The sequence below is a fragment of the Penicillium psychrofluorescens genome (assembly GCF_964197705.1).
Source record: "Penicillium psychrofluorescens genome assembly, chromosome: 3".
Lineage (NCBI taxonomy): Eukaryota > Fungi > Ascomycota > Eurotiomycetes > Eurotiales > Aspergillaceae > Penicillium > Penicillium psychrofluorescens.
In genome coordinates this window covers 3,379,480-3,403,706 of record NC_133441.1, presented here as the reverse complement: position 1 = coordinate 3,403,706, position 24,227 = coordinate 3,379,480, and the positions used below count along the sequence as shown (strand labels likewise).

General features: G+C 52.2%; 9 protein-coding genes across 9 annotated transcripts; 2 read left to right on the top strand and 7 right to left on the bottom strand.

The window, feature by feature from the left end:
• Nucleotides 1-1,455: 1,455 nt before the first annotated feature.
• PFLUO_LOCUS5398 (uncharacterized protein) lies at nt 1,456-2,100 on the bottom strand (the record flags this gene model as incomplete). The annotated part of the gene is made up of 1 exon (XM_073782841.1): nt 1,456-2,100. The coding sequence occupies one exon, from the start codon at nt 2,098-2,100 to the stop codon at nt 1,456-1,458; it is 645 nt and encodes a 214-aa protein (XP_073639456.1).
• Nucleotides 2,101-6,336: 4,236 nt separating this feature from the next.
• On the bottom strand, nt 6,337-6,666 carry PFLUO_LOCUS5397 (uncharacterized protein; the record flags this gene model as incomplete). Its single annotated transcript, XM_073782840.1, has 1 exon — nt 6,337-6,666. One exon carries the CDS (start codon nt 6,664-6,666, stop codon nt 6,337-6,339), a length of 330 nt encoding a protein of 109 aa, XP_073639455.1.
• Nucleotides 6,667-7,561: 895 nt separating this feature from the next.
• Nucleotides 7,562-9,226, bottom strand: PFLUO_LOCUS5396 (uncharacterized protein; the record flags this gene model as incomplete). The annotated part of the gene is made up of 4 exons (XM_073782839.1): nt 7,562-7,950; nt 8,042-8,565; nt 8,616-8,853; nt 8,914-9,226. The coding sequence occupies 4 exons, from the start codon at nt 9,224-9,226 to the stop codon at nt 7,562-7,564; spliced, it is 1,464 nt and encodes a 487-aa protein (XP_073639454.1).
• Nucleotides 9,227-10,567: 1,341 nt separating this feature from the next.
• PFLUO_LOCUS5395 (uncharacterized protein) lies at nt 10,568-12,539 on the top strand (the record flags this gene model as incomplete). The annotated part of the gene is made up of 5 exons (XM_073782838.1): nt 10,568-10,862; nt 10,916-11,293; nt 11,352-12,153; nt 12,211-12,463; nt 12,525-12,539. 5 exons carry the CDS (start codon nt 10,568-10,570, stop codon nt 12,537-12,539), a joined length of 1,743 nt encoding a protein of 580 aa, XP_073639453.1.
• Nucleotides 12,540-13,241: 702 nt separating this feature from the next.
• Nucleotides 13,242-14,158, bottom strand: PFLUO_LOCUS5394 (uncharacterized protein; the record flags this gene model as incomplete). Its single annotated transcript, XM_073782837.1, has 3 exons — nt 13,242-13,295; nt 13,513-13,802; nt 14,050-14,158. 3 exons carry the CDS (start codon nt 14,156-14,158, stop codon nt 13,242-13,244), a joined length of 453 nt encoding a protein of 150 aa, XP_073639452.1.
• A 221-nt stretch (nt 14,159-14,379) lies between these two features.
• Nucleotides 14,380-16,129, bottom strand: PFLUO_LOCUS5393 (Mitochondrial-processing peptidase subunit alpha; the record flags this gene model as incomplete). Its single annotated transcript, XM_073782836.1, has 2 exons — nt 14,380-16,038; nt 16,121-16,129. 2 exons carry the CDS (start codon nt 16,127-16,129, stop codon nt 14,380-14,382), a joined length of 1,668 nt encoding a protein of 555 aa, XP_073639451.1.
• Nucleotides 16,130-16,591: 462 nt separating this feature from the next.
• PFLUO_LOCUS5392 (uncharacterized protein) lies at nt 16,592-18,733 on the bottom strand (the record flags this gene model as incomplete). Its single annotated transcript, XM_073782835.1, has 2 exons — nt 16,592-18,439; nt 18,491-18,733. The coding sequence occupies 2 exons, from the start codon at nt 18,731-18,733 to the stop codon at nt 16,592-16,594; spliced, it is 2,091 nt and encodes a 696-aa protein (XP_073639450.1).
• A 1,442-nt stretch (nt 18,734-20,175) lies between these two features.
• PFLUO_LOCUS5391 (serine palmitoyltransferase component) lies at nt 20,176-22,212 on the top strand (the record flags this gene model as incomplete). The annotated part of the gene is made up of 1 exon (XM_073782834.1): nt 20,176-22,212. The coding sequence occupies one exon, from the start codon at nt 20,176-20,178 to the stop codon at nt 22,210-22,212; it is 2,037 nt and encodes a 678-aa protein (XP_073639449.1).
• Nucleotides 22,213-23,057: 845 nt separating this feature from the next.
• On the bottom strand, nt 23,058-24,098 carry PFLUO_LOCUS5390 (uncharacterized protein; the record flags this gene model as incomplete). Its single annotated transcript, XM_073782832.1, has 2 exons — nt 23,058-23,830; nt 23,891-24,098. 2 exons carry the CDS (start codon nt 24,096-24,098, stop codon nt 23,058-23,060), a joined length of 981 nt encoding a protein of 326 aa, XP_073639448.1.
• Between the last annotated feature and the right edge of the window lie 129 nt (nt 24,099-24,227).

The following is a 24,227-nucleotide window of genomic DNA, read 5'->3' as shown; positions in this document are numbered from 1 at the left end:
TTTCTCATGGCTTTATTTTCACGCAAGCCCAAATCCTGGCTTTTTCTCCTTTCACTTGTCTTGAGCTATGTTGCTATATGCTCTGCTGATGTCCGAGACCATTGGTCATGGACTGATCGCGTTAGCTGCAGGCCTAGATTAAATGAGTTGACAGAAGCCTGGGATGAATTCGCCGCTCTAGCAGATGAGAGCGCTTACGTTCTCTCTAGGACCTTGTCTAGAGATGACAGAGATATGCTAAATTCGATGTACAACCCGACTTCTCGTGAGGTTGAGGATATCCGAAGTAGGCTACGATTCCTTTTGTCCGTTAGGAAGAATACGGGAGCTCACAAGGTCAACTCTTGTAGGACACCATAAGAGCATGAGAAGCCTAAGCAGAGATGGTAGAGCAATGCCATATAGCTTATATTGCGATGATTCTGCTATTGTGCATATCACAAAATACCAGGACGGTCCAAATAAGGGGGAAGATCTTCCACGCGACAGTGAGTATTCCTGTTCCGAAATGTGCGAACACCCGGGCTAAGAATATCGGGCTTAGGACGATTTGTCTATTTTACAAGGAACCCTCCTGGTCAAGAAATCAAATTCTGGTGGCCTAACGACGAAGGTCCCTGTCACAGCAGAGGAGGGTTTGCTTACGAGCCTGCTAACGTGATGGTTCTATGCCCTATGTCTTGGGAAAGCCCTCCAAGTCTCCTATGCGATGAGAACAGGAGAATGCCTAGGGGTGACTCTATCGTCGACATGACGACTGTTGGATCAGATATCTTTCATGAATTGACACATCTTCGCCTTTCCAGTAAGTTGCACTTCCGAAGTACTCTAGTATTGAGCTAATCATCCTGTTTTAGCTGATGATGACGCTTATGGTTTTCTTGATTGTCGCCGCCTCGCTAGAACAGATCCTGCGAAAGCACAAAAAAATGCAAACTCTATGATGTATTTTGCGATAGGTAAGAAAAGTTTTGTTGTGCAATCATTCTTATACATCAATATATAATATTTTGCTAACTTTGAATACTTATAGGGGTACTATACAAAGGGAATGATTGGTCCTCTGGATGGGCTGATCGACCGCTACCACCGGGCTATTAAATTCAATTGGCAACGGACTGCAATATTATGCAGCCATAACCAGATCCAATAAGCGAGGACACACTGAAGCCGGTTAGGGGAGAGGGTGAAGTTGGGGGGCCTGTTATTGCGCAATCGTTCACAGGGGCGGGGAGATTCGAAGTCGGAAACTTCCTCTGGATCAACGGCATAATAAACAAGACAGCAAGTACAGCAACACAAGTGACAATTGAGACTTCATTATTATTTCGTAAAATACAAGATGAAAAGCTAAATATGCGAGCAAAAACGACCCCGCTAATCGAGTCCAGAACCAAAGTAGCCTTCCGTAACCCTAACCCATCATCCACATTACACCACTCGGAACAAAAAGAATCAAGGCTTGACAAGCGGCGTCCCCCAACTTACCGCTTTCTTGCCCTCGGGAAGCAACTTCATCGACAGACTAGAGATCTGCTCACTGCACGACCTTTGCGCCGAAAGCGGCGAGCGAGTCACTATATCCGTCGGTGCAAAGCAAATACTGCACTCATAGGCATCATCCTCATTCATGCCAAAGGATAGACAAGTGCGACAAACCCTATGTCCGCACTTAGTGAGCAGCACCTCAGCCTCCTCGCCACCCTGCACGCACGTATGACAGAAATGCGTAGGGAACCGAACTCGCGGGTCCAGGATACGGCGCTCGATCTCCGAGGCGAGCTCTTTGCCCTTTTCCACGCGTGCGCGGAGGAGACGGGCTTTAGTTTTGAGTTTTTCGAGACGGGCGCTATTTTTCGTGGCTGATGAGGAGAGCTGTCGCTTTTGCAGTGAGGGGACTGGTTCAAGGAATACCACGGGTCGGAAGCGTTGCGAGACGGGTCGGTCCTGCATAGTTTGTTGCTCGAGTTGCCAGCGGCGCCGGATTTGGCGGTTGAGCCGCACCGTGAACCAGATCGTGAGGGCTTGCCAGGCGCGCCATTCTGAGATGGGGTCTAGTGGTGAGACCTTCTCTTGGGGAGATGGGCTGCGTTTTGCCATTGCGTTTTGGGATATTGTGGTGGTTGATGACTTTGATAGTTGTATAGACAGAAGGATTGAGGTGGCGATGTCTTTCTCCCTCTTCACTTGCTGTTTGTGGAGTAGATTGCAAGAATCAGGAACAGACTCGATCGAAGCCATTCGAGCGTATCTTATATATATCCTAGTACCTGAAAAAAAGAATAGACGGGAAAAAGGTGATCGCCGCTTCGGCCGAACTTGGCCCAAGATTCGGAGTAATAGCTTCAGCTGTCCAAAGACAGTCTACCCCAGCCCCTGAGCCGAGAACTAAAAAAAAAAGCCAGGCGCGGCTGCGTCTGCCAGCCTATGGCGACTAGCCCCAGAGCAAAATTCGTGCACAGCCTTATAGCCATTCGTCTGGGTTTCCGTTTGGTTACCATATCCGGTGTGCGAACCATGGGAGCATGGATCACGGGTTAGTCGGCACGACGCCACCTGTCAGCGGTCGGCGCCGAGATGATCGCTCAGGCTTTCTCCTGCCGACCTATGAGACTCTGACGGAAAAAATCTTCGTTTGGTCGGGAAAAAGTGTGCTCGGGGAGGAAGAAGCTCTTCCGGAGTTCTGCTCCTTAGGGTATTCCTGGACCAGCTTATGGGTGTTTTCTCGGGAAAACCTCTATGATTCATGACATGGGACTATACTCCAGATGCCATAAAGATGCCGTAATGTTCAAGTAAGGTCGGGTTCACTGCCAAGCCAAAGAGGTGGGAGTGTTTGCTGGTCTAGAACCGGCCTCGGAAGTGCCGCCGCGGCTGGGCTTGGGATGATATGCTCGACCCCTCTCCGACATGTAGTCGCGCTCTGATTCTTATGCAGGCTAGACCGGGCTTCTTCTTCTGCGGTCTTCGAATGAATCATTGCCGTGGCCCCACGCCATCTATCGCTCATACACGCTTCGAGATTGAGATACCTGGTCGCCAAGACTTTGTGAATCATTGCCCAAATCGGTCCATTCCCATTCCCATGAAGAAATCGATACTCCATGGAAATGAAATGTATACTTGCACTCGGATGGTGAAGCCCTCGGCGAGCACGAGTCGGCCTGTTCAAAGACGCCTTTGGCATAAATCACGTATTGGCCAGGAATATAGTCTGTATCATGTTTCTTTCGATAAAAAGGTGTTGTCGGTTGTATGTAATGGTTGAACTGCTGCCCAGTCTGTCCATTTATTCTGGTCTCAGTGAGGACTTTGATTCCACTTCTAGGAGTTTCTGGCGCGCGAAATATCCACGAATTTCCCAATGAGAACGATCTGCCAAGAACCGAATCAGACTGCTCGAACTCATGACACACATACTCCTTGTCCAATGCCGGATTAGACAAATAACGCGGGTGAAATGTCACAGTTCCATGCACGTTTTCGCTTTTGCCATTATGAGTTCGAAGAACTTGCCAGGTGCCATGCAGAGCGCGGTAGATAGCCCTTGTGGCCATTGATTCACTGGAGGCAAGAGTAGCTTGGAGAAAACTCAGGCTGGTCTTTGCTTCGGCATTGGTTGTGGCTTGGCCTTTGCTTGAGTCTGTGGAAGATACCAGTGGATAGACATATCGAACTGGTGCAACAGGTTCAAGTCTACCGTCGCTTTCAGATAGGTCTGCGCGATGAATATCCAAGTCTCGAGCAAAAGATTCCATCAGTCCAACATAGTCGCCCATAGGAAACTGGCCACGACGGAGGTCCGGGTCAGTCTCAGTCTGACGAAGGGCTCGAAGACTTTCCCTCTGGTCTTCTCTTTTAGACAAATATGCAAAGCCATTGTCTCCAGACCATATCTGCCCCAGGAATCGTGCTTGCATTTCCATGACACCCCAATAAGGCCCGCGGTAAAAGCCTACGAAACCAACATCCGGCATCTCGAATCGCACGGTGCCTCCTTTGTCCAGTATCAGAGGTGAATGTGAGTCTTCGGCGCAGTATTCAAGAGCCGATAAAACGTCATCTGGTAGAAAGGATAACGAGTCAAAAGGCGTATATCCCGTGGCCAAGACAATAGCTGTCACCCTGTCTATTGTTTTGATTTGTCCATCGTGAACCTTGACCGTAACTGAAATCAATCCATCCCGGTTACCAGGCTGCACCGAGATGGCTCGACCCATTGTGCGCTCTATCGCTTGAGATCGAACATACTCCGCATAATCGTCCCCGATAGCCACCCAAGGAGCGCGCGTGTTGGCTTCGTCACCACCATTTGGCTGATGCGCGTGGCCAAACCGTTCGTAATCCGTCCCGAGTAGAGAAAGAAAGTATTTATTGGTCTGTTGTGCTTTCTCTGCTGTAATCGGTCCTACTGCATAATTCACTGGCCCTTTTGGCCGGCGACTCAGGTCATACATGACCAGATCCAGAGGCTGGAATGTAATAGTATCGTCGCCTGTTTCATGAGGTAGATAGGTTGGCAGTGTCCAGAACGGGTGCGAGTAGATATGATGCACTATTGGTACCTCCTTTGAGGATTGAGGTTTCATCTCTGTCGAATGTGCGGTAGAGGATTGTTGAAGAGCAACAGCTGAGGCGGCTTCAACGCCAGACATACTCCCACCAATGACAATTACGTTGCCGTGGGCTGTATCAGTATCTTTGCATACAAGAAGGCCATTTTTTCCGAATCGAAGGACAGAACTATGCACGGTTCTGTCTGGGAATTGATCCAGACCTGAGATGTCAGGTATGTAAGGACGTGCAAAGTGCCCAGATGCAACAACGAGCATATCGAATTCTTCAGACGCAACTTCGCCAGGTGACCCAGTACTAAACAGACAAAACATGAGCACATAATCAAACTTGGTTAGCAACGACTCACCTGTCTATAACCCAATAGAGTTTCCATCGTATAGCTCCTTGCTCAACTCGTCGTGTCGAACGCACCACTTTATGTCCTAGTCTCAGCAGATTCCATGGAATATATCGCTCGCGATACTTCGTTAAATAGATGCCCACTTCTATTGCATAGGGGAACATCGGGATCTCCGCATCGGTGATGACAGATTCCCAGGCTAGGTCAGAGAAAGCAACGGTAAAACGACTGAGGTTCGTGCGCATCCAGGGATCCAATCTTCCTGCACTAACATCGGCATCCGATGCGACTGGCCAAAGCCCGCCAATTTGGTCACGGCTGTCGAAGACAGTGGGGACAAAGGTTCCTGGTGGAAAACTATGAAGAAGAGTCTTTGCTGTGACGAGCCCAGACGGGCCGGCGCCTAGCGATGGGATTAGACGGATTATCCAGAAAAGACTCAAAACAGTGAATACTTACCAATGATAGCAACCTTTTTGGGAGGCATGTCGTGCAGTCAACCGCCAACGACGTTTCTATCTTTGCCAAGTGTTAGTGTCGGCCTGGTCGGTCCGGGGAGTTGCCACCATTCCGTTTCGAGAATGGCGCAGTTGTATAAGTTGGCAAAAAAGGTTTAAAGAACTCAATTGGCCTCGTGTCCTGCTCGATCCAGTAACGATACACCGACTGGCGCGTTCTCCGCAGGCGGTGGTTGTAGACTGAGCGTTGATGGTCCAACCCACTTACCCCGCCTGCACAGTCAGTTGTCTGACCAAATATATCCGCGGAGCATTTCGATCAATTTTAGTCTCATTATTATTAGGCTGTTAGCAACGTATTTCTATGGCATTAAGTTAAGGTCTAGTATTTCAGTATCAAACATCATTATCATTCCGATCCATCTCTTTCCAGGACCCTCATAACATATTATGTATTCGGCAGATCAGGCTAGTATATCGAATCGTCTGGGGTATTGTATCCTATAGAAGATATGATAGACAACACATCCAGTGATGTGCACGCCCTGTTGTGATCCGCTGTCGTGCCAACTTGAGCAAGTATGGCCTCTTGTGGAACCAAACTGCAGCCCTCCGGACAGACCCAACGGCAGCACGACCACTGACTGCATTGGGTATTTGTTTGGGCTGGCATAGTCGACGACTTGGCCCGTCTCGGCATGCATAGTCCAGCGAACGCCTTGCGCTATGACGTTACTGCCAAGGCTCAAATGGCCCGAAGGGAGACGATAGTTTAGTTCCCCCCTCCCTCGGCCAAGCAGTGGCGGGCCAAGAGGAATTCAATAATTCCTTCGGGCGCAGTGAAGCCACATTCGGGTCGTCGAGTTGAATTGTTGCAGAGAGTGCGGGGTAGGGCACCCTGACCAAAGTCGAAGAAGTCGAGAAAAGCCGAGAACAACGCCCGGTGGAGCACGCCAAATATCAGTAGAGCCGCTCCAACCATTCGGCGACCTCGATATCTGGCGAGCGCTGCTCTCGTTGACAAGCCTCCTTGTATTCCTGCTCTGTAACGAAGGTGTCGACATTTCGGTGGGTCAGAGGGACCCTGAAGCGGTTCTTCTGGCGCAGCACCTCTTTCTCGGCGAAGGAAGACGGCGACAGTTTTGATAGGGTGTCTCGCAGACGGCGAATGCCACCGTTAGGGAACGAGTGCCGCACCTGTGGCGGACCGAAAGGAGTATCGACTTTCCAGGGCCCGTCGGAGTCCACGGATCTGACGTTCTTCTTGCGCGGGGAAGGAAATCGAGACATGGTGTTGAACAGAGTGAGTTGACAGGGTGAGTCGGTCAATAGGAGGAGGAAAGGGTTTGAAGGATATAGTTCCAAATCTTGCCCGTGGGTCAACTCCGAAGAGAGGGAGGTGGATTTAAGTATTTATTGGTCGTATCTTGTCGCGATGCGCGGGGCACTGGTATAGAGCGGAGCTTTTATTGGACCCAAGGGGGGGCGATCGAGCATTTGGCGTGCAGTAATTAGTCGCCTTTGCACGGCACACACTTGCCGATTATGATGTACCTCCACTGTTCAGCCTTGCTGAGGACCAGGGTCTTGGGGCCATTATTACTCTTCTCTTTGTCTGATCAAAGGACCGGAGGCAAATAGCCCTCACCGCAAAACGGGGCTCTACGTCATCTCGGAACAGACATGCCGATCGCATTGTTCAGTGAAGACAAAGACAAAGAATCCCAAGCACCCTACTGTTGTCAGCAAAGGGAGACACAAGTCTGATCCGAGCAAATCCGAGATAGATAGCAGCATGGAAAAGGTAGGTTTGTGGCAGCCGGAGTATACGGAGAAATCGGATGATATGCACAGTAGAGCGTGCACTAGGGTTGGTATGTGGCAAAATCATAGGGCCATTAATTAGCCGCATAACTCCATGTCCAGATGATTAATTAACAGAAGACAGAAATAGACAGAAAGCAAATTAATTGACCCTAATTAATCTAACATGCTACGCGGCATACGGTTATTCACCTACAACAAAGAAACTTATCTTGAGCAGGATGTATGAAAAGTATGAGACAGCAAGCTTGCTATAGAGCCGCAGTTGGACAAAGTTCGATCACCATTATAAGCCAGGCGATTTTCAACCTACAAGAACAACATGCAGGAAAAATTAGAATGCTCGTCTCAGAAAATCCCATCAATGTAACTCGGCATTCTCCACATTAATGGTACCCTCCTTGTCGTGGCTGCCGTGTTCGATCTGTGCTGCCTTTTTGTGCGCGAGAACCTCCTCACCCTGCGTGACGTGGTTGGCGCCGCCGAAGAGAGCGTCAATTTCCTCGAGGCTGACCTTCTTAGTCTCCGGGATGAAAAACCACACGAAGAGAGCAAGCAGGAAGTTAATACCCGCGAACAGGTAGAATGCGTAGAAGCCGTCGTTGTCGATGAAGATAGGGAAGAACTGCTGGAATATGGTGTTGGCGACATTCTGTGTTTGCGAGGCCATGCCCACGGCCTGTGCGCGGACGTTCATCGAGAAGACTTCCGCAGTCCAGATCCAGACGGTAGCTCCCCATGAAGGTTTGTCTGTGCAAGCGTTAGTCACTTTGTCTGGTAAGAGAGAGAGAGGGAGAGAGAGGGAGAGAGAGGGAGAGAGAGGGAGAGAGAGGTAACTGACAGAACAATATGAAGAGGAACAAGAGGAAAACAATCGAAATTCCAACGGGCTCAGATTTGGCGCCGCTAGCAAGCGTCGGAGTCTCGGTCTCAACAGCCGCGGCAATGATCATGCAGATACCCATTCCAATAGCACCAACAATGAGCAGGGGTTTGCGGCCAAATCTGTCGACGATCCACACGGCATTAAGGGTGAAAAGAATACCAAACGTGGCGTTGAGAGCATTGATCAGTGAAATTTGGCTTTCTTCGGTGAAAACCAACTGGTAGATCTTGGTAGAGTACGTGTTCAACGAGCCTTGGCCCGTAAGCTGCTGACCGGCATTGATAACCAGTGCAAGCAGCATGCGTTTGCGTAGTGATTTGTCTTTCCAGAGCGCGGAATAGTTGCTTGAAATGGCCTCTTTCTCATACTCGAGAGCTTCGCGAATCATTAAAAGTTCTTCCTCAACCTCTTCCTCGGTTTCTCGGACTCTGCGGAGAGCAGAACGAGCCTTTTCAATCCGGTTTCCATGCTGGATGAACCTGCTCGATTTTAGCTTTGTGTGTTTCATTACTTTTTAGAATTCACTTACCATCGCGGACTTCCAGGAATAGTGGGCAGAAGAATAAGAATTATGACGGGGACCAGGAGCTGGAAGATAACGATCAACTTCCAGTCCCACTCGCCCAGCTGGTCCACTCTCTTTGTGCAGGCATAGGCGATCCAGAAGCAGATAAACGATCCCACAGAATAAAACATCTGCCAGAAGGTCATGATCTTGCCACGGATCTCTGCTGGTGCCAGTTCGCCGATATAGATGGGACCAGCAGCTGAAGAGATGACATGTTAGTTCAAAGGGGATTCGGCCGTAAGGAAACTATAGAACTCACTCAAAGCAAGGCCTTGGCCAATACCGATAATACATCTTCCAGCAAGGAAACAAGCCAGGCTGTGGTAGGGAGAAAAGGTCTGCATGAACGTCGCAATGATAACCAGAATACAGCCGATGGCCATTGCAACCTTACGGCCGAGATAGTCGGAAACTGGACCGCCCAAGAAGAAACCTCCAAATATGGCTCCGACGGTGTACGCCGTATTCACGGACCCGATCGCCGCGTCGTCGGGCTCGTTGAACCAAGCCATCCAGTTGTCGGAGCCCTGCACCGAATTGTACACGGATGCATCGTAACCATAAAGCACCATGCATGATGCCGCGACGAGGGAGACAAACCTGGCTAAAGTCAGAAAATGTTTCTAAAGGAGGAGAGGTCCATCCAACCAGTTGTATGCTCGCTTGGAGCGAAACCAGTTGCCCGTCATTGTGCCGACAAGATAGAAAGTCCCGTATAATAAAGAGACGAAACTAATGAGCAAGCTCCAGCTGGTAGTTGGACTCTTCCTGTGAGGTTGATAGCACCGAGAACCAGTGGGAGACTCCCGGAGAATATACGAAACAATAGAGCGACCACTGACACAATCCCAAAAAGAACGGGCAGACTCCTCAGCTATATAACCGACCTCAGGTCATTCTGGAGCAGGCGACAGCTCCCCATATTTTGGGTATTTTTCACATGGCACCAATCATACAACCTGGGGCAAGTGACTACCCCGGACGTTGATGCTAGGGCTGGTCGGTCCCGGCCCGCTGAGTGGTGGGGATTCTGGAGAAGAACGCCAAAATGCTCATTGGCCTTGGCCTTGTTAGAGTCAAGACGATCTGGGGTTCGAGGATATTTTGTGCCGCAATAGACAAGGAAATCGAATTTCCACGAATCGGCGGCTGAGGTGACCGGGGGTTGGGAGAAAGTCGGCTCCACCAATAATCGCGAGCGCGTGAGATTTTGGGTGAAACGAAGCGAGCGATGGTAGTCAGCCTTGATTATCACTGCTCTTTGTGCCAAAGTCTTAGTTTTACAAAGTCATGCGACAGGATTGAACTGTCAGGAGAGCGCTGGCTTGCGGTATGGTAGATTTCCGCCTGAGGCACAATTGCTGTGGAATCTTATCTTTGTATGGGATATTGTTACCACGGGAAATTTCTGGAATGCTTGGTTTCGGCGGATTCCGCTGTAGATCATGTTCGGACAGCCAGCATTTGTAAATGCCGGTTGAACCTTTCTCAAGGCGCGGTGAGTTAAACATCAAAACTGAATGAGGTGTATATATTTTTGTGGGTCTGGATGATGGAAAGCAAAAGGGTAAACAATGAAGGTTGAAGAGATAAAGAAGGCTGGAGAGGAAAGAGCAGGGGTCTTCCTGCTCACCACATTGACTGAGCTCACACAAAGGACTACTGTCCAGAAAATGACGAGGTTTGCCCAGCATTGCCATCTTTGACTGTGTTTGCTCTTTTGCGGTTATATAGATCGCCAGGCCACGTGATCGCGTGAAGATCTGACGCGCGCATTTAAAGATCGGCGCCGCTCAACTTCACCCACAGCTTGGTCAGGCCCTCGCTTTTTCGCTCTCCATGACCTCCTCGAAGCTCCCGCATTCTTGTTGGCCTCACTATTAGTCCCTGCTCGTCTCCCTCCCTTCCACACCATGTCCCACCGATCTCGCAAGAAGCAAACGCGCCTTGCCTTTGCTTCCGCACCACCAGAAAGTGAAGCTGCTGGTGACAGTCCCACTAAAAGTGACGGCCGCTTCGCTCGACTAGAATACGGACATCCCAGCATGGCCTCTTTGCTCACGGAAAAGTCTCGCAACAGCCAGCACTCAGCTTCGAAGGAAACCACTCCGGTCAGATCCTCTATGCGCAAACACGAATCGAAAGACAAGTCGCGATCAAAGAAGAAAAAACACTCGATCGAGAACGAAAATGAGGATAGTACTCAAGGTGAGCTTGGTCCCTGTCTTTTCCCTCATTCCAGGCTCACTGACACACTATAGACAACCAAACTTCTGTGCAAGAGCCCGCCGATAGCGCATCCTCAGAAGACGATATTGTCGCACCAAGCACCCAAAAGAGGAAGAAACACCCTCCCTTCGACGTTGCAACTGAAATCAAATCCCTACACTCTACCGACAAGTCAGCCATGAGTGATTCGAAGGAGACAGGATCTCAAACACGGCGGAAGCTCAAGCGGAAAGCAGAAAGCTCACCTATCGTTCTGAGTGATTCTGAGGATTCCGATGAGCCGGTTCTCTCATCACCCATGAAGAGGCGCCGGCGGGCAGCGGACACGGAGACCCCTCAGACACCACACTCGTCTGCCGATCGGGATAGACTGGATATCGAAGAAGATCTAGAGGATCTCCAAGATTCAGGTAAGTTTTGTCTCCATTGTTCCCCACAATAGCTTCCAGCCCTCTAAACTTATCTTAGTCGTCAAGAAATCGCGAACTCGTGGCCGGCTTGCCGGATCGGCTCGGGACAAGAGGCAGAAGCACCTAGAAGCCCTGCGCCGCAGACGAGCTGGAGTGAAGGAAGAAAGTGGGACTGAATCAGAGAATGAATCAGATCCTGACGAGAGCGAGAGTCCTACAACTCGACAAACTGCTGACAGCCGTCGCATCACAGTGGACGACAGTGATGTCGAATCCGCTGTTCCAAGCGATGAGGATCTCGATCGCTACGAGGAAGACTTTGTGCTGGAGGACGATCAAGACAAACTGGGGGTGCCAACCGAAGAAATCCCGTTCGAATTCACGCGGCACGCGTACAAGCAGCTCAAAGAATACTTCCGGGATGTCGTGGAGTGGATGGTGCACAACAAGCTCAATCCCGCGTTCCCCCGCAACAATGCCATGTACAAAGTGGCATTCATGAAACTGGACGATGAGGTCAAGGGCCGTGCGGGATCCCAGTTAATTTCTTCCGTATGGAATGCCGATTTCTGCAGAGCCCTCTTGGCTCGGCCTCAGATCGAAATGACCGCTTTCCCTACCGCACTGGACCACCCATGCGATGCCTGTAATCGGTCCAAACACCCTGCATCCACCGATATGAAGCTTTATGGCAAGGCATACTCCCTTGAGACACTCGAGCCGCTGAACGATGATTCATCGGAGGACAGCGACGAAAGCAAGTCTGTTGAAGACGAGGATGAGGGCGAGGGCTCTGGAGAAGAGCGGGACAGAGACGGCCGTGTGTTGCCGCCTGAGAGCAGGCGCTTTCTCCTGGGCAGGTGAGTTCTTTCTTTTCTCTTATTCTGTGACCAGCAACTAACCAAGCTTTTCATCAGGCAATGCAAAGCCAAAGCTGAGCTCGCTCACACCCTGACCCATTGGCGCTTCCACCTCAACGAATGGGTCGTCGGCTACCTCGAGCGTAAGGGTCATATGGACAGAGACGAGGTCATCAAGCGGAATGACATGAGCCAGAAGCGCAAGATGAAGAATGCAAACGCAGCCGTCGACCGCATGGTCGAGGCAGACGAGATCGAGAAGTTGTGGCGCGACTTCCACCTGAATCTCAAGTCTGCGCGGGAGAATACGGTATGTTTTTGCCTTTCTATGATTCATTTGAGCCTGATACTAAATTCGAGATTGTCTATAGTCAACTTTGGGCTGAAGAGACCCGCCTTTTTCCCTTTTCTTTCTGCTTTCAGTTCGCCAGCCTGTTTTTGAGCCTCAATATTGGATGCGTGCCTTGCAATTCCGCTTTCTGCTATGATACCCCCACATTCTTCTCTTTTTCTAAGGACATATCTTGATCCTTTGCTGGCGATTTGTTATTCTGTACCTACATTCGGAGATTAATCAGAATCTTTGCACATGCAATGAATGCACTTCCATAGCCTTGAATGAACAATCCGACGTATCTTACGGATACTAGATTCAGTAGATGAAAACCCGGTAGGAGCTATCTCGGTTTCATTGTCTAGACATGCAATTCGAGAGAAGTCATAGAATGAAAAAAGGAAACAAAGATATGTAGATAACATAGATGAAGAAAATGATGATTGTGGTGGTACAATTACATGCATGAGGAGCTGCCGGAGCCATTGCGAAGAGGTAGATAGATAGAGAGGGGAGGGAAGAAAGGAGGGCAAGGCAGACAGGAGAGTGAACAGCAGCTCAAGACATAGAAGAGAGAACAGTTTGGCCCACATGGTCTGTCTGGGTTCCGAAACTCGCCGAGAAAAGATCCAGTCTCACTCTTGTCATCAAATCAAGGACAAGGTCATCGTTGTTTTCATCGCCTTTTCCAATCGATGGGTTGGTCGTCGGAATATGCATTGCCAGTCCCTCCGTATTCTGTGGCGGGACTAATTTACAGAATGGCTTCGGCCTCCTTCTTCTCCGGCTCGGCGCCGGGAGTGAGCATCTGTAAATTGGAAGAGATGGTTAGCGACTGGTTCAGTATCATTTGCAGCAGAGTAAATTCGTGGAAACAAAGCCGTATAGGCGCTGCCGGCGGACAAAAAGGTTTTCCATGACCTCCGATCTTCCCCGAACAACCAGAAGCTTGTATACGGGTAGAAGAGGACGCGAAAAAAAGAAAAAAGAGAGGTATAGCAACAGAAAGCAAAATCAAAACATACCTCATTGGCACCACGGATCATGCCCTGCTCCCGCTCCATCTGGATATACTGCTCCTCCTCGGCATAAGCCAGCGCCCAAGGCACACCAATCAGGAAAGCACTGGTGCTGATAATCCAGAGAGCTTTGCCGCTGAAGGACAGACCGGCCTTGGTGAAGGAGGTGAGTGAGGAGACAGAGCTAGAGACAGTTCGGCGGGTGGAAGGCGGGAGCATGTCTTTCAGGGCGGAGACGCGGTCGAAGAGTGACTCGCCCTCGACTTCGACATCGGAGTCATTGGAGACTTCAGATTCTAGTGAGACAGGATGTGTTAATTGATTTGTTTTGATGGCTTTGTGTGCGCGGAGGAAAGGTGGATGTGCCGCGCGCTGTGTGTTGCTGAGTGGAGCGGTTTTCGGAGCACGTCTGATAGAAGCCTGGACTCTGGCAAGACAAATATCGGTGGAGTGCAAGGAAGTGGCTCCCGACACATTGGACAATGGGTGTAGGTCGCGTTCTGTTGCTGTTGCAAGATGATGCGTGGAAGATGGAATACTAACCGGTGTCGCTGTAGTCCTCATCATCAGAGACTAGGAGAGCATCGTTCTTGGTGCTAGTGGGCTTCTCCTTGTTGAAGTGCTCGTCCTCAAATTCCTCAAGCTTGACCATGTTGGCGGTGTTGTAGGTTGGGTGTGATGAGAATAATATGGCGAGGTGAGTGTTGAAGTGACGGAGGAAGAACAGGCAACTCGACTTTTCTGCCGCAAAGGCGGTGAGAGGGATCAGCATCATACGGGCGTTGGATTTATAGAGGAAGATAGTACCATCATAGTATTTATTTTACAGAGTTGAATGATGACGGGGTCTATAATTACAAAATCCCAGCTGATTTACCTCCGGCCCAGCTTCCACCGTCCAATGCGTTCCTGGATCTCCTCCCAGGCAAACTCGCGCAGTTTGTAGCCCTCCAGCTCGCCCTCCTGCAACACCACAGTGGGCTTGCCGGTTCCCTGGCCCTTGTTCTGGATGTGTCCACCAAAGACCTGCCGGGCGACGCGGCGGAGATCCTCGACGGTCAAAGACTCGATCTGCTCACACATCTCCTTCACGCCCACCTTGCGTCCATGGACCTGCACCTGGCGCCCGAGATCCTCGAGCTCCACCATGCGCGATTCCAGGTTCATCAACAGCGATGACCGAAGCTGGTTCTTCGCGCGGTTGACTTCCTGTGCCTGCAGTGCGGTATACCCCGTGTCCAGGGTCAGGGACTGCAGTTCGCGGCACATCACCTCGAGCATCTCGGTGGTACGGGTTGGGCTACACGACGCCGAAATGCCGAATATTCCACTGTCGGTGTAGCTGTGGTTGAAAGAAATGCAGCTCTCAACCCAGCCGTGCTGGTTCAGCACATTCGTGTAGAGGCGGGAGTACATGCCCTTGCCGGGACCGCCGGCCGAGAATGACCCGCCGCCGCCGAGGAGGGTCTGAAGAGTCGCGAGTGCGTAAATGTCTGGAGAGGAGATGGGGAGAGCCTCGAAGGCGAGGTGGATGTGACTCAGTCTGGGCAGCATCGGGTTCGCCGGCGGGGGAATCGGAGGGAGGGCAATGAAGCCGCCAGTGTAATGAGCGGGTCGGTAAAGGTCCAGCGTAGATGGCTCGATCAAGGACGGGTCAAGAGGCTCGACCGTGGCGTTTTTGTTTGTAGATAGCGAAAGCTTCTTGAGGAAGGGAAGCTTGGAGAGGATCGACGACTGGGAGTTGGGAGAAGTGGCCGAGCTGCAGGTGGTCGACGATGGTGTGAACTGAGGAACTGTCGGCACTTGGCCCTCGTTGACCGCATCGGGCGATCCCGACAGGGTGGTTTCAATGCCCGACCCAGACAGAACGGGACCCTTGCTCTTGCTCAGATCACTCGTCTGCATGTCGCCAAAATATTGCTCAGTGAGTTTGATAGCCTCGGCATGCGGCACTCCGGCGAACGCAACCACCATCCGGTCCGGGTTGAAGAAAACGTCCCTGTATCTCTGCACAACTGCCTTGTTGATCTCGCCCAGTCTCTCACTCGGACACAGCAAGGGGTTTCCGAGGGTGTTCTCCTTGTATGCAGCCATGTGCACAAGCTCCGGCAGAATCAGCTCCGGCTTAGCCCAGATCTCGCCGATTTCATATTCCGCCGTCGCGAGTTGCTGAAGAACTTCCTCGTCTGTGATTAACGGATCGCGAATAGTCTCGGCCAGCAGACCAAGAGTCGTGGGAACCGCCGAGTTGAAGCTGGCCGACTGGTACATCAACGACTCGCGTGACGAGGCGCACTGGATGTTACCACCCAGGGACTCGAGTATCTCGAGCATTTGATCTCCGGTATGCGAGTTGGACGATTTGAAAGCTAGTCGGTCCATAATGTGACTCACTCCGCGCAGGCTGGCGTCCTCATACCGGGAACCGGCGTCGACGTAGACACCAACGCCGGCAAAGGGACCTGGTAGTGATTCCGTGGCGACACGGATTCCATTCGGAAGGGTGGTGATTTGGTCCAATTCGGCAGGGTCCTGTAAGCAATCACAAAAACGGGGGCGTTAGTTCAAGCATACAATAAATGGCACGCGGTCATATCGAGGGTTGGTTAGATACCTTGCCCATGGACTCATTAAGGGTAGAGAAACTTCTTGTGACCGAACGCGGAGCTCGCGCAAGCGGCTTCGCGGACTCAATCGCCCGCAATGCTGACCGACGCATAGTGGAAGACGCACGTGAAAAAAGAAAGTGAAGGTGGTTCCTCGTAAAGTTGCAGAAGCTGCTCGACTTGGGCGGCGAAGAACGGAGAACGGGCCCGGGCTTACCTAATAATCCGTAGCATGATTCTCCCGTATGGTATGAATGGAGGTTGCAATTTTGCCAGAATATATTGATCTGATTGTGTTAAGAGGAATAGCACGTGCATTATATTTCATTTGATTCCCTAGTAATTTTCGTTTTGTCTAGAGTATATAGGTTGGTGGCAAGTATCCTCGTGCTTACCAAGGACGACCAGTCTAGAATCGTAACAATCCCTCCGCAATTACTCATATGTCATAGCCCATTCTCTTTTACAAATGACCCATATTAAGAACGCTCCAAAGCCCAGTTGCGATACCAATCAAGACACGCAGCATTAGCAACGCTAGCTCCGATCTTGATGTTGAGGCCGCACAGGATCTGCTTGACGGCATTCTCAACTTTCTTGCCGTTCGAGGTGACCGGGATCTCCGGGCATGCATCGATAATAGCAGGTACATGGCGAGGACTGAGTTCCTTGCGAATAGTCGCCTGGATGCGCGCAGCCAGATCCGCCGGCATAGAGCCTCCATGATTCGGCTTCACGAAGAGGACGACGGTCTCGTCTGAATCGATGCCCTCGCGTCGCCGGCCCACGCACAGGGAATCCTCAACCTCATCGGCAAAGTGCTTCAGCAGAACATTGTAGATTTCCGCGCTTCCAAACCGAACCCCCGACGGCTTGAGCACACCGTCACTCCGGCCCAGCATGACCACACCTCCTGTCTTTGGGTTCAACCGCACAAAGTCGCCGTGGTGCCAAATTGTGGGACCGAAGAGATCGAAATAGCTCTTGCGGTACTTCTCTAGACCCGTTGGGCCAGGCGGCCAGAACATGACTGGTTGCGCGGGGAAGGGAGTGGTGCAGACCAAGTCACCTGGCTCGCCAGAGGCACTGATGTCGTTTCCGGCGTAGTCATAGACGGACACTGCCATCCCAAGAGAGCGACATTGGATCTCGCCCTTATGGACAGGCAGGATCGGGCATCCGGAGCAGAACAACGACAGGATATCTGTGCCGCCGGTGATGGAGCCGAGCATGACGTCCTGGTGAATGGAAGAATAGATATACTCGAAAGTTGACGGGGCTAGTGGGGATCCGGTGCTGAAGACTGCTCTCAGGGTCTTCAGACTCACCGGGCGGTGCGGATGGTTGCGTGGGTTGAGGGCTGCTTGTTCCAGCATCGAGAGGTACTTTGCCGAAGTGCCGAAATGGGTAATTTCGAGTTCATCGATCAGGCGTGGCATAGCCATCTCGCCATTGCCTCCTTCAGAATCAAATGGCCGGAATGGCGAGCCATCATACAGAACAATTGTTGCGCCGCTGGCCAAACCGGAGACCAGCCAGTGCCACATCATCCACGTTGTCGTCGTAAAGTAGAACAGACGATCGCCTGGCCGGATTTCGCAGTGAAGGAGATGCTCTTTCTTGTGTTGCAGTAACGTACCCAAGGATCCGTGGACAATAGGCTTGGGTGCGCCTGTCGTACCTGACGAGTACAATATGTAGACCGGGTGTTCCGGGCTCAAGCTCGCAAACTCCATCAGCGCTGCCTGATTATGCACCGTGGACAAGAAATCGCGATAGCCAACCGCTTTCCCGCAGACGGGCCGTACTTGATCCATGTTGAAGTCGGCCACTTTGGCCGTCTCAAAGACAACAAGGAACTCCAACTTGGGCAACTCGCCCACAATCTCACGCACCTTGGCGTGGGAGCCGTGCACCTTGCCGTTATAGAGGGAGGCATTATCCGCAAACAAGACCTTGGGCTCAATCTGCTTCAATCGCTCCAGAACGGCATGTACTCCCGTGTCAGGAGACACACCGGTCCAAAAGGCGCCCAGGGACGCTGCCGCCAGCATGGCCACGACGGTGTTGGCGTGGTTGCCCACAAAGCCCGCCACGCGATCACCGGTCTCCACGCCCGCTTCTTTCAAGGCGTTGTTGCATTGCCGGACCCGCTCGCGCAGTTCCTTCCACGAGACATACTCGCGGTCTGCTTCAGTGGCTCCAATGATTGCAACCGCATTCTCATCTGGCGAGTTGGCCGGGTAAAGAAGGTTCTCGGCGAAGTTCAGAGTACTCCCTTCGAAGAAGGCCGGTCGGGGAAACATCACTTTATCAGACCCCAGCACCTAAATCCGTATGTAAGCAGCGGTGCGATGTCAATTATGCGTATTTCTTACTTGTTGATATGGCGCATGCGCCTTGATAGAGGTATAGTGCCAGATCTCCTCCCAGAACTTGGCCGGTTCCGAAACACTCCATGTCCAGAGTTCATTGTAGTGTGTCAGGGACAGGTCATGCTTTTTGTTCACGCGAGTCATAAAATCGTAGATCTGGGTCGTCTCCGGCGCCGACGGCCGCCACAGCTCTTTCACGTCCGTGGCAGCCTCGTCGACTAGAATAGTCTCATTGATGTGCGGCATGGCTTTTCAAGCATCAATTGGTGCGTGATAGAAAAGCGAGAGGAAAAGAAGAGGTCGAAAGGGTGTCGTCGGTGATAGTCGGTGGACTCAAAAACTTTGACAGGGCAGGGATGCCGGGGTATCTTTCTCTCCCTCTGATTCGCGCACACAGGCCTGCAGGAATGAAACCCGCCAACTAGGGGATCGCGGGGGCAAGGCGGCTTGGATCGGGAAGGCCAGTGCCGCCGCCGACAATCTCCGCGGCTCGGCGAGGGACCACCTACGGATCAGGAATTGATCGAAAGACCTAGGGAGTGTGGATGCGAGACTGGTCAGAACGGAATCAATCCCGCTGGTTAGGATATAGAAGCAGGGCCACGCCAGTCGCATTCTTGAACTACATGGGGCAGAACTAGTACGGCCTCAGGCACCGATATTACTCAGCCCATCTCACCGGGTCTCGGCCTGGACGTTTTCATCGGTTTGGCCCAGGAACCGAAGCTTCGCAGGCAGGGGAAGAATCATTTACATCATCATCCTCCTGTTGGCCAGTGCCACTCTCGGCCGGGCACTCGGCGCACTCGGCGCACTTGGCCAGGATAGGCCAAGTGCGAGGTCTGTTACCTGGGGCATGAGATACGGTATGTTAGTGAACTAGCTCGTACTGTGGTCAATCGTCAACAGCTCAAGATCCCTTCCTCTGCCCGACTGGTGGTGGACCCGAGTGTTTTGTCTGTATTAAGAAAGAGTCGGGCCTGAAGAAAAATCCAGTGGGCGTAATGTGACGGTATGGAGCCAGTGGAAGATCCTCCTTCCGCCCAGTCCAGCTCAGAATTACGGTAATACCATACTCAGGAGAGAGCCACAGTAGGGCACCCGTTCACTACCATCCTTTCTTCCTGTTGCTCTTCTGCTCTCCCATCCATCTCTGTTCCTTTTTCCCGCCGTGTGCAACAATCATCCATCTTGTTGCCTGGGAAGAGTAGATCGGGGACTCGTTGCCTCTTGGCCATAGTGATCGCTCCCTCTTCAATCCCTCCGCCCACATTCCGCGCGACCTTTTTTTCCTGCAGGCCCTCCCCCGGAGTCCGCGGATCCGATCTCCTGCCCCCTTCCTCGATCAACCGGTACGTCTACGGCTCGCCGGCTCATCCGGTATTGCTTCGTTGGCATGGGCTCTTCCTGTGCTTGCCAATCCTCACGTGCCTTCCGGCCCCCGTTTCCTGTGAGACTAAGAAAACAATCGAAGACTAATCTCAGCCTCGTGTCCAGACCTGCCTCTTCGCACTACACAAACACAACGCACACAGCATCGGAGCTTCTGCAGCGACCGATTGTCCCGCTGTTATTGTTCCAGCGGATAGTCCCTGCCTCCATCGTCAGTCGGGAGCCCGCGTGCGCCCCCTGATCCTGACGGGATCGACTCACCCTGCCCAGCCCTCCATCGCGGCTTCCCTCTTGCGATGCCTCGTCGATTCAGCAACAACTCCTCCAAAGACCCCTCTTCCAACTCACCGTCCTTTTCATCTCCCTCGGGAAAGGGCAGTCTCGCCATCAAGGCGTCCTCGGTCAAGTCAAATCGCCTGTCCCAGTTCTTTTCGGTCTCTCCCAAGTCTTCCAAGACCGAACCACAACCTGTGCAGGCGACGCCCCAACCGGCCGGTGCCAATCCTAACACTGCTTCTCCGCCGATCAGCTCGGCATCACTGTCCCTACCGACTATTTCTCTCTCGACGGCCACCGCGGACAACCTCAATATGGACGAAATGTCGACCACGCTTTTTCAGCCTCCCTCCGCCGAGGAAGCACGTCGGCTGGCCAAGCAACACGCCCAATTCGGTGTCATCGGTCATGCCAGCCATCGGTATTCGAGTCGCCACCCCGGCGGTGTCTTCCCAGAGCCGGTGATGGACGAGCCGCCGTATTATTACCTGCTCACGACCTATATCAGTTACTTAATCCTAATCGCCTTTGGACATGTCCGTGATTTCTTCGGCAAGCGCTTCCGAGAGGAGAACTACCGACACCTGAAGCCTCGCAACGGGTACGGAGCCCTCAATAGTGACTTTGACAACTTTTATGTGCGACGTCTCAAACTGCGCATCAACGACTGCTTTGAGCGACCTGTCACCGGCGTTCCCGGGCGGATGATCACCTTGATCGACCGTGGTACGAACGACCACAATCATCACTTCCATTTCACCGGCACCACCACAGACACCCTGAACTTGAGCTCGTACAATTATCTTGGATTCGCTCAGTCGGAAGGTCCCTGCGCTGACATGGTCGAAGACACGATCCGGAAGTACGGCATCACTGCCCCAAGCACCCGAGCGGAGGTTGGCACGCAGGATCTTCACCAGGAAGTTGAGGGGCTGGTCGCCACGTTCGTGGGCAAGGAAGACTCGATGGTCTTTTCGATGGGATTCGGCACCAACGCCAGCATCTTCCCCGCGCTCGTCTCCAAGGGCTGTCTCATCATCTCCGATGAGCTGAACCATGCGTCCATCCGCTTCGGTTCCCGTCTTTCTGGTGCATCCATTGCCATGTTCAAGCACAATGACATGAAGGACCTGGAAGTGAAGCTTCGCGAGGCCATCTCCCAAGGCCAGCCTCGCACCCACCGTCCCTGGAAGAAGATTCTGGTGGTGGTGGAAGGTCTGTACTCGATGGAGGGATCCATGTGCAATCTTCCTGGTTTGGTTGCGTTGAAGCACCGCTACAAGTTCCATCTCTTTGTCGACGAAGCCCACTCGATTGGAGCCATTGGCCCCAAGGGGAGAGGTGTGTGTGATTACTTCAGCATCGACACCGCCGAGGTGGATGTCTTGATGGGCACCCTCACCAAGTCATTTGGCGCCAACGGAGGATACATTGCGGGCGACAAGGTGATGATCGACAAGCTACGCGCTACCAACGCGGGCGTGTTTTACGGAGAGTCGCCTGCTCCCGCAATTCTCGTACAGATCTCTTCCGCCCTACGCATCATCAACGGCGAAATTGTCCCTGGCCAGGGCGAGGAGCGGCTGCAGCGATTGGCCTTCAATTCGCGATACCTTCGTCTCGGATTGAAGCGTCTGGGCTTTATAGTATACGGTCACGACGATTCGCCAATTATCCCTATTCTTCTCTTTAACCCGGCCAAGATGCCCGCATTTTCACACGAGATGCTTCGGCGGAAGATTTCTGTCGTCGTTGTCGGATATCCCGCCACCCCATTGGTCTCATCCCGCGCTCGTCTTTGTGTGTCTGCCGCCCATACGAAGGAAGACCTTGATCGTGTTTTGGCTGCCTGCGACGAAATTGGCAATGTGCTTCAACTCAAATTTTCAACCGGCATTGCTGGCGGCGCTTTGCCCCATGTCGAGGGCATGACTCCTCCCCCGGAGATGGAGAAAGAATGGCACCGCAAGCGCGCCGCCACTATCATTCCTCCTCGGTGGCGACTGGACGATGTGCTCCAGCGTGGAGTCCAGGATGTCAAATCGCCTTTGTTTTAGTTAGGCTGTCTCATGGCTTCTCTGAGATGTGTCTTTCTAGGAGTTGATTCCACGAGCTCGGTTGGTGCTGGTCACGCCGTGCCGCGGTCTATGAAATTCAATGTTCAATTGTCTTTTTTTTTTCTCTTCTCTTTTCAATTCCTAGGTCTCCTTGTTTCATCCTGGTGGCCGTGAATTGCTTTCTTGCTTAATGGTACAGATGCATCACCAGCCCAAAGTTGGTCGTTGTTTCGGACAAAAGAAAAAACCTATGGAGGAGAAAATATACCGCCCAAAAAAGCGGTCTTGAATTATTCAACCCAGCAACGAATGAAGAACATCCCCCCGTTTACCATGACCCGGCCCTTGGCTCCCTTCTCCTGCGTCCCTTTTGCATTCTTGCATCCATACATCCACACACACCCTTTTCTTTTGATTTCTCTACACTCTTATTTTCTTTCTTTTTGTTCCACTTACAATACTTTCTAATCCCCTTCCACTTGCACTTTTATTCTTCTGTCGATAGATCCCTGTCTGCTTTGCACCATCAACCATCTGGGCGTACAGTTGGATATCTTATCGAGTTACATTTTCTTTGGCCTGTTGGCCTCTACATGTTTGGGCCTTCCCGTTTGGAATGGGCTGGCTGGCTGAAAGGAAGGAAGGAACGGAGGCGCATCAGCGATGGATTGATGACGACCTCAGGAACAACAACATTGAATGCGACGCATAACCGGAAAAAACTCTCACACTTTCTTCTTGCCTTGGTTGTTTTCTGGGAAAGAAAGGCTCTCTATCATGTTTATAATTAGATGATTGATCAATATCATGTATTTTTGAATGATTTGCGAACCAAATATGTAGCTTTAAAAGATCGCCATGCAGTTCGGCGGGCTGGACACGCCACGCTTGCAGTTGAGCGGACTACTCGAAATAAAGAAGGACCAGCGGTTAAGCCGCTTACAGGTCGCAGCCAGCTCATCGAGATCGAACATCTCACCGATAGGAACACCCCAGCCGGCCAGGAGATGGTGGTGCAGGTCATGCTCCGGCGACAGCGCGGGGAACACCTCGAAGCTGACCGCGTCGGAAGCCACAGCCGCGAAGTGGTTGTCCCACATGAAGCGCAGCACGCGCTCGCTCTGCTCAATGCCGGCATGCTGCGGCATGGCCTGCTCGCTGTAAGCCTTGCGGGCATCGGCCGACATCGCAGCCCAGGTATCCGGCAGTCCAACCCGGAGGAAGAAGACATCGCCGCGCTGGAACTCGATGTTGGATTCGCGCGCAATCTCCAGCACCTCGTCCAGCGAGATCATCTGCCGACTGAGCGCGTTGACGCTGATCCCTTTCTTCTGGGCGTAGGACAGGTAGTCGATCAGCACGCCGCGGCCGGCAATGCCCTGCTTCGCCCAGAACCCGATGCCGATGCGCGAGCAGCTCTCGTCCTGGATCTCCTCGGCCGTCGTGCCGCCGTAGAAGACCCGTCGGTCTGCGTTCTCGGCCGTGGGCGCGGGTGCGTTGTGGTGCCGCAGTCCGTCCCATTGGGACCCCTGCTGCGGGTTGAAGTGGTATTCGTCGTCGAAGGCGACCCCCTCGGCGACCCATTTGATGCGGTGCTCGAATGGCTTGCGGCCGAATCCTGTGTTACGGTGAGGATCCATGCCCGTGTAGCGAACTGCATTGCTGGGGTTTTACGTACCTGGCGGAGTCAGATTCTCAATGTCCCAGTTTAGGCACACACGCTCGCCGGTCTGGATCTGCGTGCGTGCCGCGTTCGCAACTAGCTCTGGGGTAAGCAGGCGCAGCATGCCCAGCCCTTCGTCGGCCGACCCCGCGGGGGAAGGCCAGAAGCGCCGCTTGTCGGGCAGATCGTCGAATTTCTCAGGGAGATCAGGGATGCCGGACATGATGAATGAAGAGGGAGATTTGGGGGGTTGTGTGGAGGAAACGTGGGGGTTGCCCGTGTCTCTATGTTTTATATCGGATCAAGTCCGTGACGTGGAGATGACCCCGCCGGGAACTAATTGGGAGGCCGT